This window comes from Diadema antillarum, unplaced genomic scaffold, assembly GCF_040938485.1.
Source record: "Diadema antillarum isolate AM-2024a unplaced genomic scaffold, OU_Dant_1.0 scf00000178, whole genome shotgun sequence".
NCBI classification, from domain to species: domain Eukaryota; kingdom Metazoa; phylum Echinodermata; class Echinoidea; order Diadematoida; family Diadematidae; genus Diadema; species Diadema antillarum.
The window spans coordinates 1,766,777-1,791,276 of record NW_027271067.1 but is presented as its reverse complement, the minus strand read 5'-3'; the positions used below and the strand labels follow the sequence as shown (position 1 = coordinate 1,791,276).

General features: G+C 38.7%; 1 protein-coding gene across 1 annotated transcript; it reads left to right on the top strand.

Moving 5' to 3' along the window:
- The first annotated feature begins 597 nt into the window (after positions 1-597).
- On the top strand, positions 598-22,756 carry LOC139722970 (alpha-N-acetylglucosaminidase-like). The gene is made up of 20 exons (XM_071634250.1): positions 598-900; positions 1,932-2,016; positions 2,391-2,548; positions 3,609-3,796; positions 5,079-5,297; positions 5,922-6,083; positions 6,783-6,848; positions 7,806-7,869; positions 9,637-9,710; positions 10,619-10,775; positions 11,457-11,606; positions 12,794-12,936; positions 13,410-13,581; positions 14,839-14,924; positions 15,452-15,556; positions 17,393-17,513; positions 18,222-18,284; positions 19,658-19,701; positions 20,531-20,682; positions 22,617-22,756. Exons 2-20 carry the CDS (start codon positions 1,938-1,940, stop codon positions 22,754-22,756), a joined length of 2,343 nt encoding a protein of 780 aa, XP_071490351.1. The 5' UTR covers positions 598-900; positions 1,932-1,937.
- Positions 22,757-24,500: the final 1,744 nt, after the last annotated feature.

The window sequence follows — 24,500 nt, the reverse complement described above, 5'->3', positions numbered from 1 at the left end:
ATACGTCATAGCCTCTAGTAGTCTCCTTACCCAGCAGTTCCAACACCAAAACTTTAAAAATTCATAACTTTTGCATCGATTGCCCGATTTTCCTCAAACTTTCACTGATGTGTTCTACTAATGTTGCTGCTTTCACTCAATCCACATTGCTCTTTGGGTTTGCCATCAACATCAGTCATCACTCATTTAGCTCTGCATACTCTTATCCTGATTCAAGCTGAGGATTTTCACATACTCATGAAAATAAATAAATACCATCCTCATTTATTGCACACTGGAAAATTACGTTTATTGTACACCTTGTGCCCTTGTTTTCTGTAAAATTTCCTATTTGTAAGTTTCTTCTGGAGATGGGGGAAAACGAATAAAATGGAATAGCATTGGCCACGCCCACATCGCCTAGTCACCTGATGAGTATTAGGGAGTCACATGACTTTCTTCCCGAGGAAAACAAGAAGATACGCGGTGCGCTTGGGGCTGAGACTCACTGGTGTGTTGTACGGCGATGTCACACTTCACATACGCACAGCATGTGTTATGCTGCAGTCCGACTCCTACAGCTGTGAGTGTAAGTCGCTTTGATTAAAGCCACATAGTTTCTGCGCTGAATCATGTTCATCGAATCATGATGTCACTTCAGATTGCGTCCAAGTCAAAATTCTGGAATTGTTGATAGCTAATTCCGGTGGAATATTCGATGAAATACCGGGAACCGTTTAGTTGCAGTGGGATTCTTCGGCAGGCAGAGGTTTTCTTTAGCCTGCCCTGGACTGGTTGCCCGTTCATGCCTACTGTAATTGACACTGTGACCAAATCTGCAAAAAGCCAAGCTGTGTAGCTGATTACTCCGCCACGTGAAACCGCAGGGAAACTACAATACAACCCCGGCAGAGATAATTGGTAAGTCTTGTACTGATACTCCTTTAACTAGTGATTACTTTATGATTTAAACTTACTTCGTATCGAGAGATAATGCTGGTTTCGAAACTCGGACTTGAATATCATCACTGACACTGTCATCAAGTTGTTGTTTTGTTTTTTTTCTGTATCAACTCAGCTGGATACTGGAGCTGGACTGATCTGTACGTGATGAGTAGGTGGTCTACAGTTTAAGAAACCAAATTTTAGCTCTCACATGCATGAACATGACGATACTGGTGCAATGGTGTTGTGTGCAACAATGTGGAACCCCCAGTATTATGCAATAAATTGATTGAAGGGTTTTATTCATGGATTGATACCTTCAGTCATCACATTGAAAGACGACTGTAGTGACTAGTGTCTTTGTATCACTTAAAAAGTTGTGTAAAAAACTTGAGGAGTATTAGAAAGGCATAGAATTCTCTATGCCAGTACTACACATTTGCACATAGGTATAGATGATTTTTAATTCTACAGTGTACCTCTTCATTACCTCCTCTGACTCTTACAAAGCCATACTTCAGTCATAAAACTGAAACGCGCATGATATACTTTACAGATCTCCACAGGTCGGACCACTGACAAGAGAATACACCCCACCCCAGCCAGTATAGGCAGAACTACCAAGTCTCACGCATTCTGCATGAGACTCAAGCATTTAGGGGCCGTCTCACGATCTCACGCATGGCACCCATTTTTCTCACGCATCGGGCAAAGTCTGTAACTTGGGCCTATAATAATGGGCAAAGCTCAAAAGATTAAAATGATAGTTGCAATTGAAGGTATATTTTCATTTTGTCTTTCAAAATAAGTAAAAAATAGTCGCTTAAGTATGCACGTGATCGCACCATTAAGAGCTAAAAATAGAAAAAGCTCCAGGTTACTTTGGGAGGCCACAGGGGGGAAAAACCCCTCCCACACCCTCGCTCAAGCGCACATGTGCTCGTCGAGATTCCGAGTCATGAAAATCTTACCCACAATTTTTTTTTAAACTTGGCATCTCTGTATAGGCCATAATGAAGCTGGTGAATCTCAAACTGCTGGTCATTTCATTGGTCATTGCAACTTCCAACTTGTCCACCTGCTCAGCAAAGGGTAAGTTTTGTCTTTTATGTATTTCCTTGCAACTTGACAAATTGCCCTTCACTGACATAAATCTTGAGTTTTGTGCACAGAGTTTGGTGGGGTGCAAGCTTGTGGGGCTCCTTCCCCATACTGAGCTTCACTCTTCTCCAAGCGAAAGAGGCAAATTCTGCCACTGAATTTGCATTATTTTTTTTTTCATATTATCTGATACACGATTCCTGGATGGCACTGCAAGATGCAGCTTTTATGGCTCTTGCTGCTAATCTTTATGCACATGTTTCCTACTTATAATGATGCAGAGGTCAAACTGAGGCAGTATTACATCGTGTACAAAAGAACTATTTTCACTGTGACATTGTTCAATTTTATCTCTATTGTACCAGTCTTTGAGGAGCTACGACACCTCACCCCCAAGACCAGTCCAGAGACTCAAACTGCTGCTGCCCAAGCCCTGATCAGGAGACTCTTGCCGACCAGATTCAAAGAATTCCAGCTCCTGGTCAACTTGCCCTCTGGTCAAGAGCATCTGGACTCATTCCAGGTGACCACAGTGATTTAACCCGTTGAGGACGAGTCCCGAGTATACTCGGGCAAGTATCTGTGGGAAATGCGTGTTGTAGCAAAATCAGCCCGTCCTCAATGGGTTACTGTAAAACATGATATATTCGCGGCATGAATTTTTCGCGAATTGGAACCGACGGCTTTTTTTGCGGCATGAAATTTTCGCGAAATGCCACTGGCATTCAATGCATATAGTGTAGACAAGAATTTTCGCGTGCATTTTAATTTCGCGAATCTTGGCGCTCGCGAAATTCGCGAAATTAAAATGCACACGAACATTCCTCGTTTTACAGTAATATTCAGAACGTCCACCTGCGTCCACCAATTTTTTGACCTTCTGTATTGGTAATTGAAGTGAGGCATGCTGATCCCACCAAGTGTCAGTCTGAGATTTGCTATACTTGTTGTAATATGGGAGCTTTGTGGTATAGTGAGTAAGAATCAATAGTTGTAAAGCAAAAAAGCCTGGATTAGGGCTTACCTCATTCATCAAAAAGATGTTATATGTATATTGACCCTCTTGATTTACATCATGTGTTGGTATGTGATAACGATGGGATAAATAATATTGATAGGGCTCTATGGATGAGCCATGCTTTCATTTTGAAGATGTTAAGTCCTATACAAACATATGTTGTACTCATTCAAGTGATATCCAATCCAGAAGTACTTATAGAAATTATGTTTTTCTAAGTCATTCAAAATGAACTTTCAATTTTCAAGTCAAAATGCACAGTTTTATATTTTCCTAAAAAAAAGGCTAATTCTTCTTCAAAGGGTTTTATGTGACTTTACAAAGTAAGTCAATGTATCAGATAAACAGCTATTCAAATTATGTGGAAGAAAAGAAATATCTAATCATGGCCTTTGCATAATCGAGACAGTTTTAGTACATGGAACCATTTCTGACTGTTGTCAGGTCTATATAGTCGAAACGTTATAGGTCTTTATGTGGCAAGGTGCAAGGACTGAAATCATGCCCAGATCCTTTAAAACAATTCAGAGGGTGTTTTTTCCTCGTTTTGTTTTTCAAAATTCAGATCAGTTCAGATGGTACCACAGTCTCTATCAATGGGACTACAGGTGTGGCGGTCGTGTGGGGCCTGCAGCACTACCTGGTCCATTACTGCAGCTGCCATATCTCATGGGATGGGAACCAGCTTAGCCTGCCCCCAGCGGGAAAGCTTCCCTCGGTAGACCCTCCCCTCAAGATTACCAGCCCAAACAGGTGAGTGAGAGATAGATAGATAGATAGATAGATAGATAGAGAGAGAGAGATAGATAGATAGATAGATTGATTGATTGATGATAGATGATAGATAAATATAAAGATAGATGATAGATAGATTGATAGATAGATAGACAGACAGACAGATAGATAGATAGATAGAAAAATAGGAGAGAGGGAGGGAGTGTGTGTGTGTGTGTGTGTGTGTGTGTGTGTATGTATGTGTGAGAGAGAGAGAGAGGGAGAGAGAGAAGGGTAGAGAGAAATGAATCAATTATGTTTCCAAAGATAAAGTATGAGCCCCTTTTCTTCATTTATTTTTTTGTGGTATTTGCAGAATCTTAAAAACATTTAATTTTGATTAATTTAATTAATTCTTAAATTGAAGTGGAATTGAAGTTCCATTTTGTCTTTCAATTTGGTAAAATGTTAGGGTATAATTTCTTTCTGTATTTTGTGCACATTGTATGAATATGTACGGTTCCATCTAGTTTCATTCGATATGAGATGTGCAGTGAAACTGAGAAAGGCACAAATTTGATAATAGTTAAACAATATTGTATTTTGCTGTGAGATTCTCCTAGTACTTAACAAGTATTAGTCCCCCGTAATGTACATTGCAGCTGTGCACAGTAACTTGTGCTAGCGGAAAATGTTACTCCACTCAAGGAGATGTACGGATTAGGGGTCGGGTGTCTACTTTGTTTAATAAAGGTATTTATTTGTGCAGCTGGCAAGAGTGAAGAAGTGTAGCTGCAGATCATGAATGGGTTTGAACCTATGACCAGCTTACCTACCAAAAGTGAAGTGTACAAAGCAGTAGGCAATGACACCTGTACACTCTGAGCTTCATTAGCTGACTGTGCAATGCAGAGTGCAGTATAAGATCTTGCTGCTTACTTGTAAAGCTCTCCATAACTTGTTCCCTAGCTACATATCTGCACAAACCAGTGTATGTCAGCAGTGGCCAGGACTACATTGTACATTGTGCAGGACTGACTCTTCAACTGCCCAATACCTGCCTAAAAACTAAAAGAGCTGTCATTTTGGTTAATCCGCATCTTAGGAATTCTCCACCAATCCAATGTTGGAATATTAACAACCTTGATACCTTCAAATCTGAACTGAAGACCTACCGGTATCTTTTTGCAGCAACTTTATGAATAATATGTGACATTTTGTGGGAACTGGCTAGTGCCTTTGAATGTTCCACAGATGAATGGTGCTATATAAATACTGTTCATCATCATCATCATCATCATCATCATAAATGTCACTGCAGGTTCCGCTACTACCAGAATGTATGCACCGCAAGCTATTCCTTTGCCTGGTGGAACTGGACTCGCTGGGAGCGTCACATTGATTGGATGGCCCTCAGCGGAATCAACTTCCCCTTGGCTTTCAATGGACAGGAGGCCATCTGGCAGAAGGTCTACCTCAAGATGGGCCTAAAGCAAGAGGACCTAGACCAGCATTTTGGTGGGCCAGCCTTTTTGGCATGGTGAGTTTACAACTGGGTTGATAAAGTGCAGCACAAACACAATGTTCCCTCGACTGCATGTGTTAATTCTGACTTTCCCTAATGTGTATATAATAAATTATTTTGATACGAAGTGTGCTCAAGTTGAATACATTATGCTTAATCAAGCCCTATTCTTTACGTTGCAGATATTTCTGTGCATAGCGCTTGTACACCAGTAGCAAATGTACAAGTTACATCATGCTCCCTCGGCTCTGTGTATTCATGTAACAAGTCATATTTTGTATAATGGGATTGATTACACAAGCTACAATGTACAAATGTACCAGTTACACCATGCATCATTAGCACTGAGTTTTCATGTTACAAGTACATTTTTGCATGGTGAGTTTACCATGTAAATGTGAACCAGTCCAAACTCCCATTGGAAAATTTGAACCCAGCATGTGGTCACCTGTGATGTGTGCGTGATAGGTCTTGTATCCAAGCTCCTTTTCCCCAACATGGGCTGTATAGTGCAAAAAGGGGAAAGTTGGATGAACTTGGTGATAGCATACATCTACTTATCTACCCAAACATCGTCTTGGAGAATTCTACCATGTCATCATCTTTGATGTGTTTTGTGTGTCTGTGTGTGCATGACAGGGCTCGCATGGGTAACCTGGATGGGTGGGGTGGTCCCCTACCCCAGTCTTGGCACCAGAATCAGCTTGCCCTCCAGCACAAGATTCTAACCAGGATGCGGAGTCTTGGAATGATACCGGTCCTGCCGGGTTTCGCAGGACATGTGCCGAAAAACTTTGCAAAGTGAGTGGTCTTGTTTTCTCTGTGATATTCTGTGTGTTGTAGAAAGTATGTTGGAGTATTTTTCTTGTTTTTTTTCACTGAGGGACTTGGTATAATGAATCCAAATTACTGAAAGTAAGGGCATGTTATTCCAAATTTTCATTATCTTATTTTTGACATTTTCATTGGCCATGCTTCAATTGATACTTTTGATACTTTATGAACAAATACAGGTACTTCCAAGACTTAAGTTTGGTTGTATGTTGTACTAAACAGGAAGAGTTCCTTCTTTCATCTCTATGTTTTTGCTATGCAGATATTGCTGAAAATCAGTGTTTCGAAATGTGAAGCATTCTTTTTAGGATAAGTACCTTTGCCGTGCCTTTCCAAGAATCCAAGAAAATAAATTCTTGCGGAAAGTAGGTGCTCAAAATATTTTTGTAGACACCCATTACCTGGAAGTCATTGAACACCGATCTGCAAAAATAAATAGATAGATAAATAAATGAATAAATGAATGAATGAATGAATGAATAAATAAATGAATAGATAGATAGATATATAATTAAATAATTCATCAATTAATTAATTAATTAGTTAAGATAGATAGATAGATAATTAGATAATTAATTAATGAATTGATTAATAAAAAATCAAGATATCTCAACATGGTTCCTTATACCTAATTATATTGCATGTTTGTTGTTGTTTACCCCACAGAGTCTTTCCCAATGCGTCCATATCTAACCTCGGGGACTGGGGACATTTTAGACCACAGTATTGCTGGTACGTTATCACTGATATAAGACTTTCATTTCACCAATTCTTTGATAGATTGGGTGAGTGGCTTTTGATTGTTTTGTTTGGTAAGTTAGTTAAAGAGTTCAAAGGTATATATACCAGATGCATATTTCCCTCAAGTCATACAGAAATTATGTGATTGTATCATCAATTGGACAAGAATAACATTTTCAGAGGATTTGTGGGTTTTGGTTAGTTTGTGTTTTTGAAGCTAGGTTTGTTATCACTGGTGAATGTATTCCTGTAAGGATTGAATGCAATCTGAGAGAAATGACAAAAAGGATTTTATTGCAGTTTGATGCAGGGGTACCATTAAATAGGAAATTATTAAGGCATGCCATTATCATTTGTTCTAATTGGCATGATATGTTTCTTAAAGTATCCCTGCCTTGTGAAAACATGGGAAACTTGAAAATTCCAATTCATTTTTTTTTCTTGTCATATACATTTATGTCTGATTAAAAGTTACATCAAGTTAAATTCTACTACAATTACAGATCTGTCTGTTTCATTTTTGTTTCTCTCTTTGTAATGAAGTCGACTCAAACATGGGGTTCCATTAACCTGTAATGTGCATTCTGCTAAATACTTGGGTACTTGGTTCTGAAAAATATAATAATGTTGGCAATCTTCATAGAGGGATGTCCATGTTGAATTATATCTACTTCGGGTCTCAAGTTCTGCACATCATTTTTACAGTCCCTGATGATAGACAGAGTACAAAATAAGTGGATTGTTGTAGACTAATATGACAGTGACTCCTTTAGAAGATATGATTAATTGTTGTGAAAAAAAAAATCAATTTTAAAAAAATGAAATTATATTACAAATGAGCCCATGGTAGAGACAAAACTGAAATGTTTGCATAACTCTTGCTCACATTTCATGGAATGCTGTTTTCTAGTTGTTGTTTTTTTTTAACTCTTGTTGGAAAATTTGCAGCACTGCCTTCTTGGATCCCCAAGACCCTCTCTTCAAGCAAGTTGGAAAAGCCTTCATTGAAGCAGTAGGTTCACTTTGTTCTTTACATGATGGCATATGACACACTTTCTCCTTTGTAATTTTGCTGCTGATGTTGTTATGCAAAGATTTCCATAGAATTTTAATGTAAGTTTTGTTCACGTGTAAAAGAAACTCAAAACAAAACACTTTTGCACTCATTTGCTTCTTAGGCAAGGCAAGAAGTAACAACATTTGCTGTAAAACAGGAATGTTCACGTGCATTTTAATTTCGCGAATTTCGCGAGCGTGAAGATTCGTGAAATTAAAATGCACGCGAAAGTTCTTTTCTACACTATATGCATTGAATGCCAGTGGCAGTTCGCGAAAATTTCATGCTGCAAAAAAGGCCGTCGGCTCCAATTTGCGAAAAATTCATGCAGCGAATATTTCATGTTTTACAGTAACCTTTTGCATTTGACGTGATAAGAAAATGTGTGTATAGTCTATTATAGATATTATGCCTTGTAATGAAATCAAACATCAACCTATTCATAGTGGCCATAATGTCTGCAAAGGCCACGTTTTGTTTACCCCAAGTGGTCACTGTACACAGAAAACATTGAACCTTATTGGCGTTCCTCTCGATGTTTGTCTCTTAAGTACACCAACAGCTTTAAGTTTGTGTGCATGGATTAAAGGCACATCTCTTCGTTATTGTATCTATCATTGTTGATGTTACATTGTACTTTGTCTCACAAAAAATTGGTGTAAGAATTTTTGGCACAGTTTATGTGTTGGATATTAAGCAGTCACTAATATGACAATTGTCATCTCATTCTCTTAAACGCATGTCTACTTGGACTTCCACAATGCATAGCAACTCAAAGCTGCATTTTAGTCGGGCAAAGTTTTGTTACCTGCAACCAACAAATCTGTGTACAGTGTATGCAGAGATGCCCGCTAGTTTGTTTCTGTATCATTCTTTGATATTGAGTACCGGTACTGGTATATCTATTTCATCAAAACAATGTTTGATTTTGAAAATCTGAAAATATACTTCGTCTGAGATTCAGTCTGGCATGTTTGATATGTGCAAATTTCGATTTTCTTTTTTTTTTTTGCAATCAAATTCTGATTTCAACCTTAAAAATATGTTTCTTAACTCTTTATGTGCCATGGTGAAAACCCCCTGTGCGCCACATTATTCTGAGACACGAACGTAGTCATGCTTTGAGAAAACATTCTGTAATTCAAATCTATGTAACTTTTATAGATTTCTGTTGAATTGTAGACGAAGTGAGCAAAGTTGTAGAGAAAATGTAAGCTTTGCATTCATGTAAATTGTATGAGAAATCTATCATTCCTTTTCTTTCTAATGCCCAGTAGCTACATTACTGTAATGGTATGACTTTTGTACACAAAACAGTGACAGAAACTTAGTATTTACATGCAAATCCAGTAGGAAGCACTGGTTGCTAGTCAATCACCACATGAAATGCAAGCTATTTGTGAGAGGAATGGAATCGCTGAAACGCTTTCCTCATACTGTGGCACTTGGCGATTTATCGATCGGTGTGGGTGGGTTTGTGCGTTAGAGCGGAATATGTGAAGTTGGCATGCTGTTGACTGAGTTGGGCGTGCGAACGTGGCACATAAAGAGTTAAAGTGCTTAGTAGGTTGTTATGCTTTTATCTGCAAATGTTGTCAGCCCTCTTTGTCTTTGTAAAATATTTTGTAAAAATCTCTTAAGATTGTCACGATATTTGTTTCTGTAGTGCAAAGATCGTTGTTATTGACATGTTTCCCTCAATTTGTTGGGGTTTTTTTTCAGATGACTGAGGAATATAATGGCACCGATCATGTGTACAGTGCAGACAGTTTCAACGAGAACCAACCCAAGTCCAGGTACAGTAGCCAGGTTGAAGAGTAGAATGTGTCCAGATAATTTTGATGAGAATTTTATTTCGTGTGATTGTCTGCAGAAGACAGTGATTCATCGGCATGAAGCTCAGTAATATTTACTCTGATTGGTTTTGTATTTCCCTCCATTTACATGAATGTTGTAAAGTTCTCTTTATTTGTTTGTTTGTTTGTTGTTTATTTGTGACCGGCTACAACAAAAGGATCCTAAAGTTGCTGACGGGTGAGCCGAGAAAATCGACTTTGAAGTCAGATCGTCAGAATCTGTCAAAACGTTCAGATTTCTGTTTTAACACAATTTTGTAGTCTAATTTATCTTCTATCATCTGTCCAAATTTCAAAGCTAAAAGATCAAAGGAAAGGCCTGAAAATAGCATTTTTCTGGGCCATGCTCGGCTTACCTGTCAGCGACTTTAGGATCCTATTGTTGTAGCGGGTCACATTTTTTTTGGGGGGGGGGGGGCGGGGGGAGGTGTTCTTTGGCCATTATTGAGTATGTGGCCGTTAAAGACAGGTAACCACTGAAATGGATGTCTACATTGTCTAGTTTTAATGCTTGCCCTTTTCAACAACAATAGCAACAGTTATCATTAGACATACATCTTAAGTATGTGTACATGCATCACATACAGCTGTATGAACTTTCGTATAGGCCTAGATGTGGAATGCTTGCAAAGAATAAGCAAAAAGCTTGCCTGTTTGTTAACTGATGATGCATAATCATCAATATAATAAAACAAGGAGATCCAATATGATGCTTGTGGAAGAGAGGGATAGGGAGATCAAAATTTTCCTCTGTAAATACAAAGTGTGAAGAGATTGTTCAGAATTGATATCCACTGACCCACTCTGTTTTTAAAGAACATGTTTGCAACATGTCTTTTATCCTGCAGTGACCCAGCTTACCTCGCGGATGCCAGCCGTGGAGTGTATGAGGGTATCATTAATGGGGATCCAAAAGGGGTGTGGCTCATGCAGGGGTGGCTGTTCCAGAATACTGAATTCTGGCGCCCCGCCCAGATTAAGGCCCTACTTCAAGCAGTTCCTATTGTAAGTTCAAGTTTGTGGCATTTTCCTTTGCTTGCATCTGGTCCCATGATTTATTTTGTTCTTTTCCTTGTTTTTTATCTTTTATTGTTCTTTTTTTGTAATTTCTTTTGATTGTGTGAATGTATTTCTTTTTATTTTTCCTGGTAGATTTGGCTGTGCTGTTTGTTATTTTTTGTATGTTTGTTTGGTTTCTCTGTTTCATTTTGAGACTCACTAGTTTTGACAAGTTTTGATTATTACAATAGGTAGGTCTCTTAGGCAGTTTTTGCACTAGAAATTTCTTTTGGCTTATGCTTTTATAAAACTTCTCGAGATAGAAATATAAAATACACAGTAAAGTTTGTCTTTGACAGGGCGGAATTGCATTGTTCCACAACTTTGCAAGTGCTGCTGATGAAGCCATCTGTTGATCTCATGTTCCAATTTTCCCATTTTGCAGAAGCGAGGTTTGCAGAAGCAAAATTAGAACTACAATGTACTGTTTATTGGTCAAATTTGTGAAAGCTGTAGGCCTACATTGACATGCTGTAAATTACTCAGTTTCCCTACTTTAGATCATGGCTAACAGATAATGACAATTTTCTTTATCTAAGTGATGAGACACGGAATTTGCATTTGCAGAGTAAAACCACTATAAAGGTTGTTTTCTTTGTGTGTGTGTGTTTTAATTCTTTCGTTAAGGGTCGTATGATAGTGCTGGATCTATTCGCAGAGGCACGACCTTTCTACAATAGCACCTCGTCCTTCTATGGCCAGCCCTTTATCTGGTGTATGCTGCACAACTTTGGTGGCAACACTGGTCTCTATGGCAAGCTGGAAGTAGTAAATCAGGTATTTAGCAAGACGTAGGCCTTGATACTACAGTCACACCTCCTGTAGTGACTACCTGTCTATAACAACCACCTGCCCTGTTGGCCGTTGCATCGGACAAATGCCCATGAAACTTCTCTATGCTAATAAAGGCAATCAGTAGTTTTATTAAGGGGGAGAGCAGTTACCAAACAAGAATTACTGTATTTAGTACAGTACTCTCCGCGTAATCGGGTATCGCTTAAACGGGTACTCCGTTTAATTGGGTAGTAATGTCAAAATCAGTTCCAATGCACATTAAAATTACCTGATAATCGGGTTGCCTCTCCGCATAAATGGGTAAATAAATTTCTTCTAATCTCATCTCTACCCACATTTTATCGCAGATATAACACTTTAAGAAATCATGAATGTCAAAAATTTCCACTGCTAATGTATTCTCTGCTTAATTTGCAAAGAAGACCGATCATTTGGGAAGAGATTAAACATGAAAACACATGTACCAGTATGTATTCATTTCGGAAAACGTCTGCGTGTTAGCGAGGAGTCCATAGTCAAACGACAAAGTTTTCTGAAGACATATTTGTCCACAAAAAGAATGTAAATTATTGCTCGTGACTGAGCAAGTATAGGTATGTATATAATGTGCCGAGCAAGCACGCGTGTTAAGCATACAGTGTAGGTGGTTGGTGTGGTGTACAATATACAAACACATTGTGTGTGTCAATATATTGTGAATGAGACATGTTCTTCTGTTAATCGGGTACTCCGCTTAATCGGGTAAGAAATGCTCTGCTCGAGCCTACTCGATTATGCGGAGAGTACTGTACCAGTATTTATTTAACGTGCTATAGATATGAATGTGTATCGCTAAAAGTATACATACATATAAACACATGATTATGTCATAATATATACAAAACCGTAGTAGTGTTGTGGTGTATAAGTAATCACATGGGGCACTGAAGATATCTACCATGATGGCTACTGCATAGAACCCTATCTATTATCCACATTTCATGTTTCCCTTGAGCATTTGTTGTGGACAGGTGTGACTGTAAACTGTATTTTGATTCTTGCCACTGTTCACAAAGCCTATCATCATGGAACCAAAAACTTCTGAATAAATTTTATATATTAATGCTGTGAAAGTAAAGTAATTCTGTGGTCCTCGTTCCTTAATTACTTTCACAACCACCCTCTGGTAGGCTCCTTTTGATGCCAGGGCATTTCCTAACTCCACCATGATTGGCATGGGACTGACTCCAGAGGGCATCGAGCAGAACTACGTCATGTACTACTTCCTGAATGACCTGACCTGGAGGTCAGAGGGCACTGATGTTGAAGAGTGGTGAGCATCAGGGAACACTGTCCATGTGGCACTGAATGGGGGGAATCCTTGATAGCAATAGGACTTAAATTCTGTACTTTTTTCTTCACTAAGCAATGACTTCTATGAATTCATCTCAAAATGACTGTGTGGATATATATAAGGTGTGCTTTCAGTCACTGTATAAACTGTTATTTTCATGTGCAGATATATGGCAGATGAGGAGGTCACAGAGATTTTTGCATGATGTCGTTATATTTCAAACTTCACAAGAGTGTACTTGTGTTGTATTTTGCAACCTGAGCTTGAAGAGAAACTTTGTAAACACAAAGAATGTGATACTCATTGTTTGGTGCGATTCAAGAAACCAGTGATTAACTGAAGTATATCAATGAGCGGACACTATGTGTGTACGTGCAGAAGGTGAATGTGTAATGAAGTTTATTGCAGTCTGTTAAAAGCTGTGGATTTTGCCTCACTTTGTCCATGGTCAGGATTGTGTACTACAACACCAGACGCTACACCTCCTTTGATGGCCAGTGGAGTCTTCCTGCCGTCCAAGCATGGAGCATCCTCCGGGAGACGGTTTACGACAACAGGGATGGGGAGAAGGACCACCAACACGCCGTGCCGGTGAGGAGACCCAGCGACAAGATGACATCTCAGGTACTGCACTCTCTTCTCGTGTAAAGAGCATTTTTCTACCGATTGGTAACAATTTGAGGTGATGTGGGTAACACATTGAATTTTTTCCTCAGTAGAAACACATGGGTTCTTTTTTCTAGGTTGTCGATATGAGGTGATGCAAGGTACAGTTTTCACTAGAAACAGAGCGGGTTATGAAATTTGCAGTGTTCCAGAAGTCTTGAATTCTCATTGAGACATTCCTTGCCTCATTCAGTTGATCGTTAGGCAGTGTTTGCCCAACTTGGTTATGGGTGCATTCGAGCGCTCAAAAGTGAACCAAAGAGAACTGAACTAAAGCGTACCGTACCGTACTGTGCCAGTTCTGGAGCATTCGAGTGCTCTGCTGAGAAAGCGTACCTCACGAGTCATTTTCAGAAGAGGTCACACATTTTGTAGCAAAAGGGTCATTCACCTGGCGCTCTTGAACTACTTACAGATGATGTCCCGAACAAAGAGAATGATGTCTTTGCATTATGACATAGGCGCATGATACGCGCATTCTCACATGCGAACTTTTGGTACGCTTTTGGAGCACATCGGGAAGTTGTCTACTTTGGGCTTGGTACAGTACGGTACGGTACACTTCAGGAGCATACGAGTGCTCCTCTGCCGTAGGTACGGTACGGTAGCTCCTCTGGCGTGGGTACGGTACGGTGCAGTTCGCTTTAGGAGAGTGCTCGAATGCACCCTATGACCTCATAATATGTGACTTTCTGGTTCATGGCATTTCGTAAGGTCCCTTGCAATGACGCCGCATATTTCAGTGGTCAGTAGAAACAGTTTGGGTAGTAGTTAAATACGAAGTGTTGCAGTTGGCAAAAATTTATGGTGATGCAAGGAAATACTAGGTACAAAGTGTCTAGTAGAAACATGCACTTGGTTATCGCGGACTTACCATACTCCTGCAGTAAGCCGATTTGTTCAAATTAATGAAATTCTTGCATCGAGCTGTTCTTTTATTGCATTTAAGTCTCAGCAAGAGATATATTATTCGATCCTGTGTCATTAGGGGATAAAGTCGACATGTGCTAAACTGAACGACAAGATGTATGCCTACAAAGCAGTACATACCCATGTGCACAGTCGCACTCTTTGTTGCAGATGGATACATCACAGAAAGGTTTTTCCCTCCTGGAATATATCCATTGTCATAAGGAAACTGAAATATTCAGAGCAAGAAACGTGTGCAAGTGGAGGGTAAAGATTATTGTGATGCTTCTTTCCACACCCCTGTAGCTGTGGTATGATTACACCAGAGTGGCTCTTGCCTGGAATCTCCTCCTCGGAGCGGTCAGTGACTATGGCAACCACACCCTCTTCAGGTAAAGTGGGCGCCAGGCCTGCGGTCATAAAAAGTGCAATACCTCTCTTCTAGTTCACTTTAATATAACATGCAAATCCCCTCCATGATTAAGCTGGCTGTATTAGATAATCAACATGTGAATAGAATTAATTGAAGTTGTTGTCAATAAAAATCAAACATAGAATTGCAATGTTATATAGAATTTCAAAGTTTTGCATATTTTTATGGAATTGTGATAACAGTGGCAATGACATATGCTGAAAAGATTACATAATTATTTCATGGCCTCACAAATCTACCTAACTTACACAAAATACTTTAATTAATAAGTTACCTCTTCTAAACATGACATCAAAAAGTAAGTCCTTGCTTGTATAGTCATTGGGCCAGGCTGTACCTCTGTACTGGACTTGATGGCATGCATGGATGCCCTGGATTTTAGTACATCATTACAGTAGTAGGCCCACCTGTAATTATCATTGTCACCATAGCAATGGATGACTCCAACATTACTGTTGCATTTACATTTGTAACTCGCCCTTTCAGATATGACCTGGTGGATGTCACACGTAATGTTCTGCAGGATTTGGCATTTGACTTTTACACAAAGACGATGGCAGCGTTCCACCAAGAAGATGAGCAGGGTGTCAAGTGAGTTTGACTGAGGACGTCCTGAATCTGATGACGTTTTGTTGCTCTTTAGCATGGGGAGGAAATGTTGCCTATGATGACAGCTGAAATATAACGTACATGTATGTGTTTGTAGTGCTGTGAATCGACAAAGTTGCTTATAGTGCAAGTATTCAAACTCTTGCAGTCTTCTCATGCTGGTGGAAGTCTTTTAGTGTTATCACTTGAGACCCATATCAAGTCATGGGGAAATTAATTGGTGCAGAAAGGATCATTTTTTTTTCTCATTACATTGGCAACTCTGAATTTTACTTCATAGGCACCTATCCTACGTTGGAAAGAGATTTAGATGGAATTGGTTACATTCAGTAAATTTGCACACAGTCAGAAAAATCTATTCTCATGTGATGTGCTGCCAAGTTAGGTATCTGCTATGAATTCAGTGATTTAGAGGCTTTTGATAAATCTGCAACTGTACAGAACTTTTAAAGCACTGGTATATGATCAAGAAAGGGCTTGAGTGAAAGGTACAGAATTCTGCTGAAAGTTTTTATTGTACTGTATGAAACATACATGTTATGAGCAATTATGAGCAATTATGATTAAAAAATAGAACACTCGATAACAGAAGTGTAGTTTCTTTGGCTTGTTGAGTTATATTAACCCTAAAAAGACTGGGGGGGGGGGGGGGCCTAAAAGGCCCCTCTCGACATTTCGCGCGATTACTCTACAACACACAATGCTCTCGCCGCGATGCTCTATGACTTTTTTCTTTCGAGTTTCCCGCACATTTTGACACCAAATTTGTGACGCCCGGGGGTACGGTTCTGAAGTTACATAACTTTTTGTACATGCACGTGAGACCGAAAATGGCTCAAATATGTGATTTTGTGTACCGTACAAAGTCAATGCAAATTAATTTTTTTCACATGGTTCATATAAATATGCTTATTTTTACTCTAAATGGCTAAAATTAATTTGATTTAGGAGTATTGTGCTTCAAAAAGTGTCTGCCACAAATTTTGTTAAAAAAAACAACAAAAACAAGAGGTCAAAAAAAACCAAAGAAATACATAAGAAATTCATAAAACAATATAATAAATAAGAAATTAATTTTGATACCGATTTTTTTTTCAAGTGCATTTGCTAAGAATGCCACAAAGAATAATTAGACCAAAAAATGACCACTTTTGGAGCTTTATTTACTGATTTAGATGAAAGAGTCTGATTTCTCGCATAAATTAGCACAATTAATCAAAATAAAATAAAAGAAGACTATCTTGGAAAATTTAAATATACGATCTTGTAGATTACATCGCACACTACCATCGTGCAAATTTCCGCAGCGATCGCGCAATCCACGGCCAAGATCTTAAGGGGGGGCCCGTTAGGCCCCCCCCCCCCCAGTCTTTCGAGCTACCAAAATAGCCCAGTCTTTTTAGGGTTAAGGGTCATTGATTCATTAACATAATTGGTATGCTTGTTTGTAAGTGTTTTGATAATTTCATAGAAATGTGTTTTATGCAAAGAAGACAAAGAGTTGCCTCTTTCAATTTGTAAATCACACTGCTATTTCTTCACAGTGTTTGCCCTGGGACTGCTTAAAATATACTTACTGTGGTGTCCCCATAAAAAGAGGTACAATGTCATCCATGACTAATCTTTGGTACCCTCTTGGGGCGCAGGAAAGTGTTTTAATTACTTGTAATGTGTGTTTTTTATTTTCTGAAAAAAAAAAAATTACGGCATGGAATATGTACAAGCAAAAAATGATGAATGGAGCAGACAGCCACCCATGATATTCAATAAAGTTTAACTTTTCTACTTTACAATATTTGCCTTGTGTCATCTGAACAGGGCTAATGGAAAGCTTCTGTGTGATCTGATTCTGGACATGGACAACATCACATCATCTCACCAAGGTTGGTTGCTAGGGACTTGGCTGGAAGATGCAAAGTCCCTAGCAACGAATGAAGAGGTGAGATTGTCATTCATTTTTGTCTGGCTCAGTGACGGTCAAGACCAATGCAAATTGTGAATGGCATTTGCCTGTAAATCTGAGGTGTATGGTGTGCCGGATCAATTTACGGATATTTATAATGTGTCGATGGTCAATGTACAAGAGGCGAGGTTCTTCAAGATAAATTTGCTTCTGTAGATGATAATCTCAATTTAGTTGTCAAGCTTTGTGATATTTTTTTTTTTTGGTCTTATTTATAGGTTATCTACCTGTCTGTCTTATATTTGTGTGCCTCTTATTCTAATTGTCTGTCTGTTGTAAAACCAGGAATGTTTGTGGCATTTTAATTCCACAAATTTTGCAAGAGCCAAGATTTGCAAAAATGAAATGCATGTGAAAGTTCTTGTCTGCACTATGTGCATTGAATGCCAGTGACAATTTGCAAAAAATGTCATACCATGAAAAAGGCCGTCAGCTTCAGTTCACAAAAAATTAATGCTGCGAAAATATCTTGCTTTACAGTATACTTTGTACACGTATATGAATGAGTGTATGTGTGGGTAGTCTGTATGTATTTTGTATCAATTTGTTTTTGATTTTTTACCTATTTTCACCTATTTTACCATATTTTTTTAAATCTATTAATTCATTAATCCATCCATCAATCCAGCAATTCTTCAGTCATTATCTAATCTGCCTAACAATATTTATCTCACCCCTGTGCAGGAAAGACAGCTCTATGAGTACAATGCCAAGAACCAGCTGACATTATGGGGACCTAACGGAGAGGTAGGGTGCAGAAAAGCTTGTTATACTTTGCCATGCCACTGAACATAGGAATGTTATCTTTATGTCAGAGGAACATGTAGTGATACCAAAGGAGGAAAAATTGTTGTTTCTTTTTTTATTCAGGGTAATGCTGGTGAAAATTCTGTGTTCATCTCGCACATATTTGAAGTGCAGTGCAGCTTTTGTGTTCCAAGTTGATAAATTCATGAAATGCAGTATCCAATCAATGATTATGAATCACTCAAGCAGCAACCCTGCTCAAGTGGACTAAAGTTCTATTCAACAAGTCGTTGTGTGTGTCACATCGGTCGCGTAATCAGGACATAGTTGGGCTGAAACACTCCCACTGCCGCTCATCAATGTCTCCAGATAATTACTTAATCGAAGCAGATGATCACAGAGATTTCATCTTTCAGGCTGTTATGGCCATCATCTGAGGTATCCCGGCTTGAAATATCACAAATGGCACAGTCCAGACATTTGCTGTGTGGTACATGGGTGCAATATGTGGGATTACACAATGAATTGGCATCGCAACAGTGGTCATAATAATGTGTCAGACCCTCTTACAAGTTGAGTTCAGTGTGATCAATGACAGGCATTATTTATCTTAGCAACGTTTTCCAGGTCTTTTTCCCCTCTCCCTATCTGAATATCCATTTGTGTATGTATATCCCACAGGAAAAAAGAGAAAAATAAGAGATCTGCTTTGTAATTTCCCTCAAGTGTTGTATTAAAGTGTTGCCTGCAGGGATTGTATGTATACAAGGTACACACATTCACTTGAATTGGAATCCATGCTGAAATTAACCTGACCTTGAAAAAGGCATTTCATAAACTCATCCTCCAATTATCCGCATAAGAATAATGTGGACGATTCAATAAAAGATGCGTTCACAAACTCTGAAAATTATTCGCATTATTTTTACGAGCACCCGTCCTGAAAAAGATGGATAATCGTCATGGTGACTGCACACGTCCCTCCGGCGGGAAAGACAGGTGACGTTTGACCGCACCCCGGCAATTATCCGCATTATTTGGGTTTGCGTTCATAAACTCCATATCTGGTCCCGATGCTGCTATTATGCGGATAATAGAAGGGTCGAAATGAAGCGCATTATTCTTTCCCCACTCCGATTTTACGACCAAATGTTGCGGATATTATCCGCATTATTGAGTTTATGAAAGGGGTATTAGATATTAGAAAATGACAACAAGCCTATTGATTCCTATATTTAAAGGATCTGTTTCTCTTATGGAGGTTCTTTTTTTTTATATTTATTCAGATATCCAAGAATGTGGTGTATTGAGCCATTTAAGATTTGTCAGCATTCAAAACCAATCATATATCTTAAATGATCTCCTCTCTGTAGGTTTTGGACTATGCAAATAAACAGTGGGGAGGCCTACTCAGGACGTAAGTAAAACAATTTTTGATGTTCAGACATTTCTTCTCAAGGTAGCCTTCATGTTCTTTGCAAACAATTTGCTTAAATTTCAATTAAGTGTAGTTTCAAGTGACATATCAATGGACATTTTAATGTGGCCAAAGCAAATGTCAAGAAATGATTTTAAAGAACTGATGTGCATGATTTGATTAGATAGTTTGGATGTCTCCATAATACCTACATAAGAGTATGATTTCTCTCTATCCATACATTGCAGGCAATGTAAGAACATTTGAAAAACTCTCACAATGGACAGAACAGGATTTGTTGGTAATATGTAGTTGTATTTCTTTATCTAAGGTGTTTGTTTTGTTTTAGGTTGGGTTTTTTTTTTGGCACAAAGGATGAGCTACACATTATAAACAGTCTAAGTTATTGCACTGTATTTCAGTGAAAGGACATAAAAGACAAAATCTGACAATGGTAGTAACAAGTTACTGTCAATTGATTCAGAGGTGTCAGTGTACAGTTTACTTGATTGTAACATACATCGGTTTGCATTGTTGATTCTACTCTCTTCAGACCATTTCTTTTTCTTGCTTTATGTTTTGTCTCATGTACTGCCATAATCTGCAGAGAAAGAATTTTTTACACAACAGAGTAACTCAAAAAAGAAAAAAAAGATACGAAGAGGAAGATTGATATCATTATCAATTCAAATAAGGAAGGCATTTTACTGACAAGAGTGGAAAATTGTTCATTACTGAGAACTACATACATTATTGAAAATTACTTGATCGAGGTCAGAGGATCACAAAATAGACATTTGAATGCTTGTTTTGCTATTCAAAAAACCAGGTATTATCACGGCCGGTGGGAGCTGTACGTCGCTTATTTGCTGGAGTGCCTCGCAGGCTCGCCTTACAACCAGAGCGTGTTTGATGTGCGATCGTTCAACTTTGAGAGCGCTTGGACTGTCAGCCAGGCAGAATTCCCTGTCGATGCAGTGGGTATGTCAAATTGGCCAGAATTAAATGATGGTCTGCTTTATGTGGCTACTACAGGCTTCCAATTAGTATCGACTTTTTTGCCTGTCTATTCAAACTAGAGGTCTGAAGATTTTCTTCTGACTATTTTGAGAAGCTTATATTCATGTGCCACAATCACCACTTACTGCAAATTTACTGACAAATGTGGATGTCTTGGAATTAGAAAACTATTAATTTCATGTTGATTCATCATTTAATGTATTATACATGTACACTGAAGTCTTTGGGGGCATCCCCCTCCCCCCCCCCCCCCCCTCCCCACACATACACACATACAATAACTGGCAGGAATGTAGAAAATTTGAAGGAACACATCAATATGAGTGATATTATTCATTATTCAAATTCATGAAATTCTTCCGTCGAGATGTTTTCATTGCAACTGGTTGACAAATTGCCCTACTTCAACGTAAATAAGCACTGAATTGATCAGTGTTTTAGTAGTAGCCATGATAAAAAATCATGGGTGTAGATAGTCGAGCAGGATTCGAACCTATGACCTCCTGATCACCGGACAGGCGTCATCTCCACTAGACCACCGAGCTTTCGCCCGACAGCAAGTGTTGGTTCTAATCCTTATAGCATGCAGCGGGCACTGCTTTTTATTATTCAAATTCATGAAATTCTTCCGTCGAGATGTTTTCATTGCAACTGATTGACAAATTGCTCTACTTCGACGTAAATAAGCACTGAATTGATCAGTGTTTTAGTAGTAGCCATGATAAAAAATCATGGGCGTACATACTCGAGCAGGATTCGAACCTGCGACCTCCTGATCACCGGACAGGCGTCATCTCCACTAGACCACCGATATTATTTAGTAGACGTACATGTTCACCATGGCAAAAATGAACACTTTAACTCTTTATGTGCCATGGTGGAAACCCCCTGTGTGCCACGGTGGAAACCCCCTGTGTGCCACGTTATTCTGAGACACGAAGATAGTCATGCTTAGAGAAAGAATTCTGTTTTTCCAGTCTGTATAACTTCTACAAATTTCTGTTACGCTGGACATAATAGTGAGCAAAGTTAAAGAGGAATGGCAAACTTTGCTTCCATATACAATGTATAACAATTCTGTTTTCAATTTTTCTGTTGAATTACCAGTTGCAATATTACTGTAAAGGAATGACTTTTGCACATAAAATAGTGACAGAAACTTAAAGTGTACATGCAAAATCTAGTTGGGAACACTGCTTGATAGTCATTCACCACATAGAATGCAAGCCGTATGTGAGAGGAACAAAAGCGCGGGATTAGCGATTTATCGATCGGTTTTGGCGGCTTTGTTTGTTGAGCAGAATATGCAAAGTTGGCACGCCGTCGACTGAGTCGGACGTGCGAACGTGGCACATAAAGAGTTAAAAAATCTTAACACCAGTGATTATCAGTCTGTCACATGCCATATCTTGCTTGAAAGTTGACATAGCACCAGAAAATAGCATTTTGGAATTAGCCTACTTCCAGCTTGTCTTGATTAATGCTTACACCTATCTACATGCAGGAAATTCCTATGTAATCAGGTCCCAGATACTCTTCATCTTGCTTTTGGTTTATCAAAGAGAAAATCTGTAAAACTGCTGTTCTTTTTGCACTCGTTAGACAAAGTAATATCGGACAAATAGAACAATTAAGTTTCATTAAAATGAGACAAGTATGGGTTGATATAATATATTTCTTTTGATTTGCATGTGTCATATTGATGTATGCTGTAGTGTCATAAATGTTCATTAAACATGTAAATATCATAATTTTCTTCTAGGATGTCTAATCATGATCAGACTTTCACTGTTTTGTGTGTTTGCCTGTGTCCTATTCAGTAAAGTTGACCGAACATATCAGAGTGGAGTTTTTTGTTTAGAGGTTAATACAATCACCCATTTGCTTTAATACAGGCGACACCTGTGAAATATCTCAGGTGCTCTACACCAAATACCAGCCATACATCAGAGAAGCCAGCAAGGCAGGGGCAGCAGCCAGACGGATGGCAGTGAGGAGGCCACACAGAGAAAGTATTGCCTACTCTCATGAATGAGATCTGGCAGTTTAACATGTGTTGTGCTTGTCGCTCTGTGAAATTAGTTTCGTGATGAAATGAATCCTGAGTTGCATCTCAACGTTGCCTATATCCATGCCATTATCATTGTCATTGCCATCATCAGCGCCAATTATTACTGTCATCATCGCCAATTATGACTGTCATCGTCATCATCATAATCATCATCACCTTCTCTACATAATTATCACCATCATTATCACCATTATCTTCAGCATCATCAACATCAACATCATCACCATCACCATCATCTACATCATCAGCGCCATCACCATCATCAAAATCATCATCACTATTATCTACGTCATTATCATCATCGTCATCACCATTATCCTCAGCATCATCACCACCGTCATCATCATCATCATCATCACCATCATCACCACCGTTGTCATCATCATCATCATCATCATCACGCAGCATTTGGGTTGGAGAGTTTCCATTTCTTGTCTGTCCTTTCTCTGAGCTGCGTGGTCTAAGTTGTCACCCTGGGAGAGTCCCAATGTACAGACAGTATGTCATATTGTCATATGCAAGTGACTCTTACAAGGTCCTGTGTAGTCAGTCCCTTGGCCATGAATGTGCCACTTTAAAAGTTTGTAGCCTTCTGCAGAGAATAAAAGTCATAATGTCACGGGAGATAATGGCTTCTACCATCCATGCCTTGAGAAAGTCCACAGGATCAGAGTGGTTAAGCTCACCCACAAATTTACTAAAGGTTGGTGGGAGCTGCAGCCTCATGTCATATTATCATTCCCAACCGACAAAAGTTTTCTGTATCCATGGCATTCATTTTCCCATACTGTATTTCCATACCACCACAATGTGTTAGCCGTCATATACTCTTCAACTCCAAACATAATCAAGAGCATGAGAAGACTTTCATTTATTTGTCGTTGTTGTTGCTGTCTTGATGGGCAGTCCTATACCTCCAATGCCATCCTCAATCCATCCTGCTTTTAACACGGAATCATGTCTTTATAATGTCTTTAAAAATGTTCTGATGATTTCAACATGCATTGCCTATCCCGAATTGGTCACATTTATGCAATCTATTGATTAAATCCTATTTGAAGCGATTGGGATCATGCAGTCTGTAGCTTTATTACCACTATTGAGTGATATTTTGTATGGAAAGATAGAGAGCTAAGGTACATGTTGCACATGTACAATGTACATATATGTTGCTTCAATAACACATGAAAATGCCATTGCCCTATTGGACAGCCTTTTCTTTGGCTTATGACACATTTATATATAGTCTTGTACGATGGTCAGAAAATAGTCTATACATTTTAATGCAATATTTGATGGTTATGATTGTATCTCAGGGCATTTTTCTTTGCTTATCATCAGTGTTTAGGCATGCTATGAATATTGATGGAATCTGCAAAGATGTGGAATTTAATGTGCATTTGTCTTCATGTAGTCAAGCAGTTTGTAGAGCAGTTTCTAAAGTGTCAGATTATCAATGAATATAGTCAACTCTCAGTTTATGAATAATTCTAATCAACATCATTAAAATTTAGTCAACATATGATTTTATTTTGTTTGTTTATTTTTTGTTTTGTTTTGTTTTGTTTTTTTCTGAAATAGACTGCCAAAAACCAATATGTCTGGATGTAGTTAGTGGTTTGACACTTAAGATATTTTCCTTTAGTTTTCTGCATTTCAAGACTGGTTTACGGGTGCAGCAGTGATAAAAGGCACCCAGCCCGAATGA

Bases quoted from the DNA above. Each gene is read 5' to 3' on its own strand.
- LOC139722970 (XM_071634250.1), top strand. From the start codon at position 1,938: ATGAAGCTGGTGAATCTCAAACTGCTGGTCATTTCATTGGTCATTGCA. The intron at 3,797-5,078 runs GTGAGTGAGAGA...ATGTCACTGCAG, and splicing joins AAGATTACCAGCCCAAACAG to GTTCCGCTACTACCAGAATG. The intron at 7,870-9,636 runs GTAGGTTCACTT...GTTTTTTTTCAG, and splicing joins GAAAAGCCTTCATTGAAGCA to ATGACTGAGGAATATAATGG.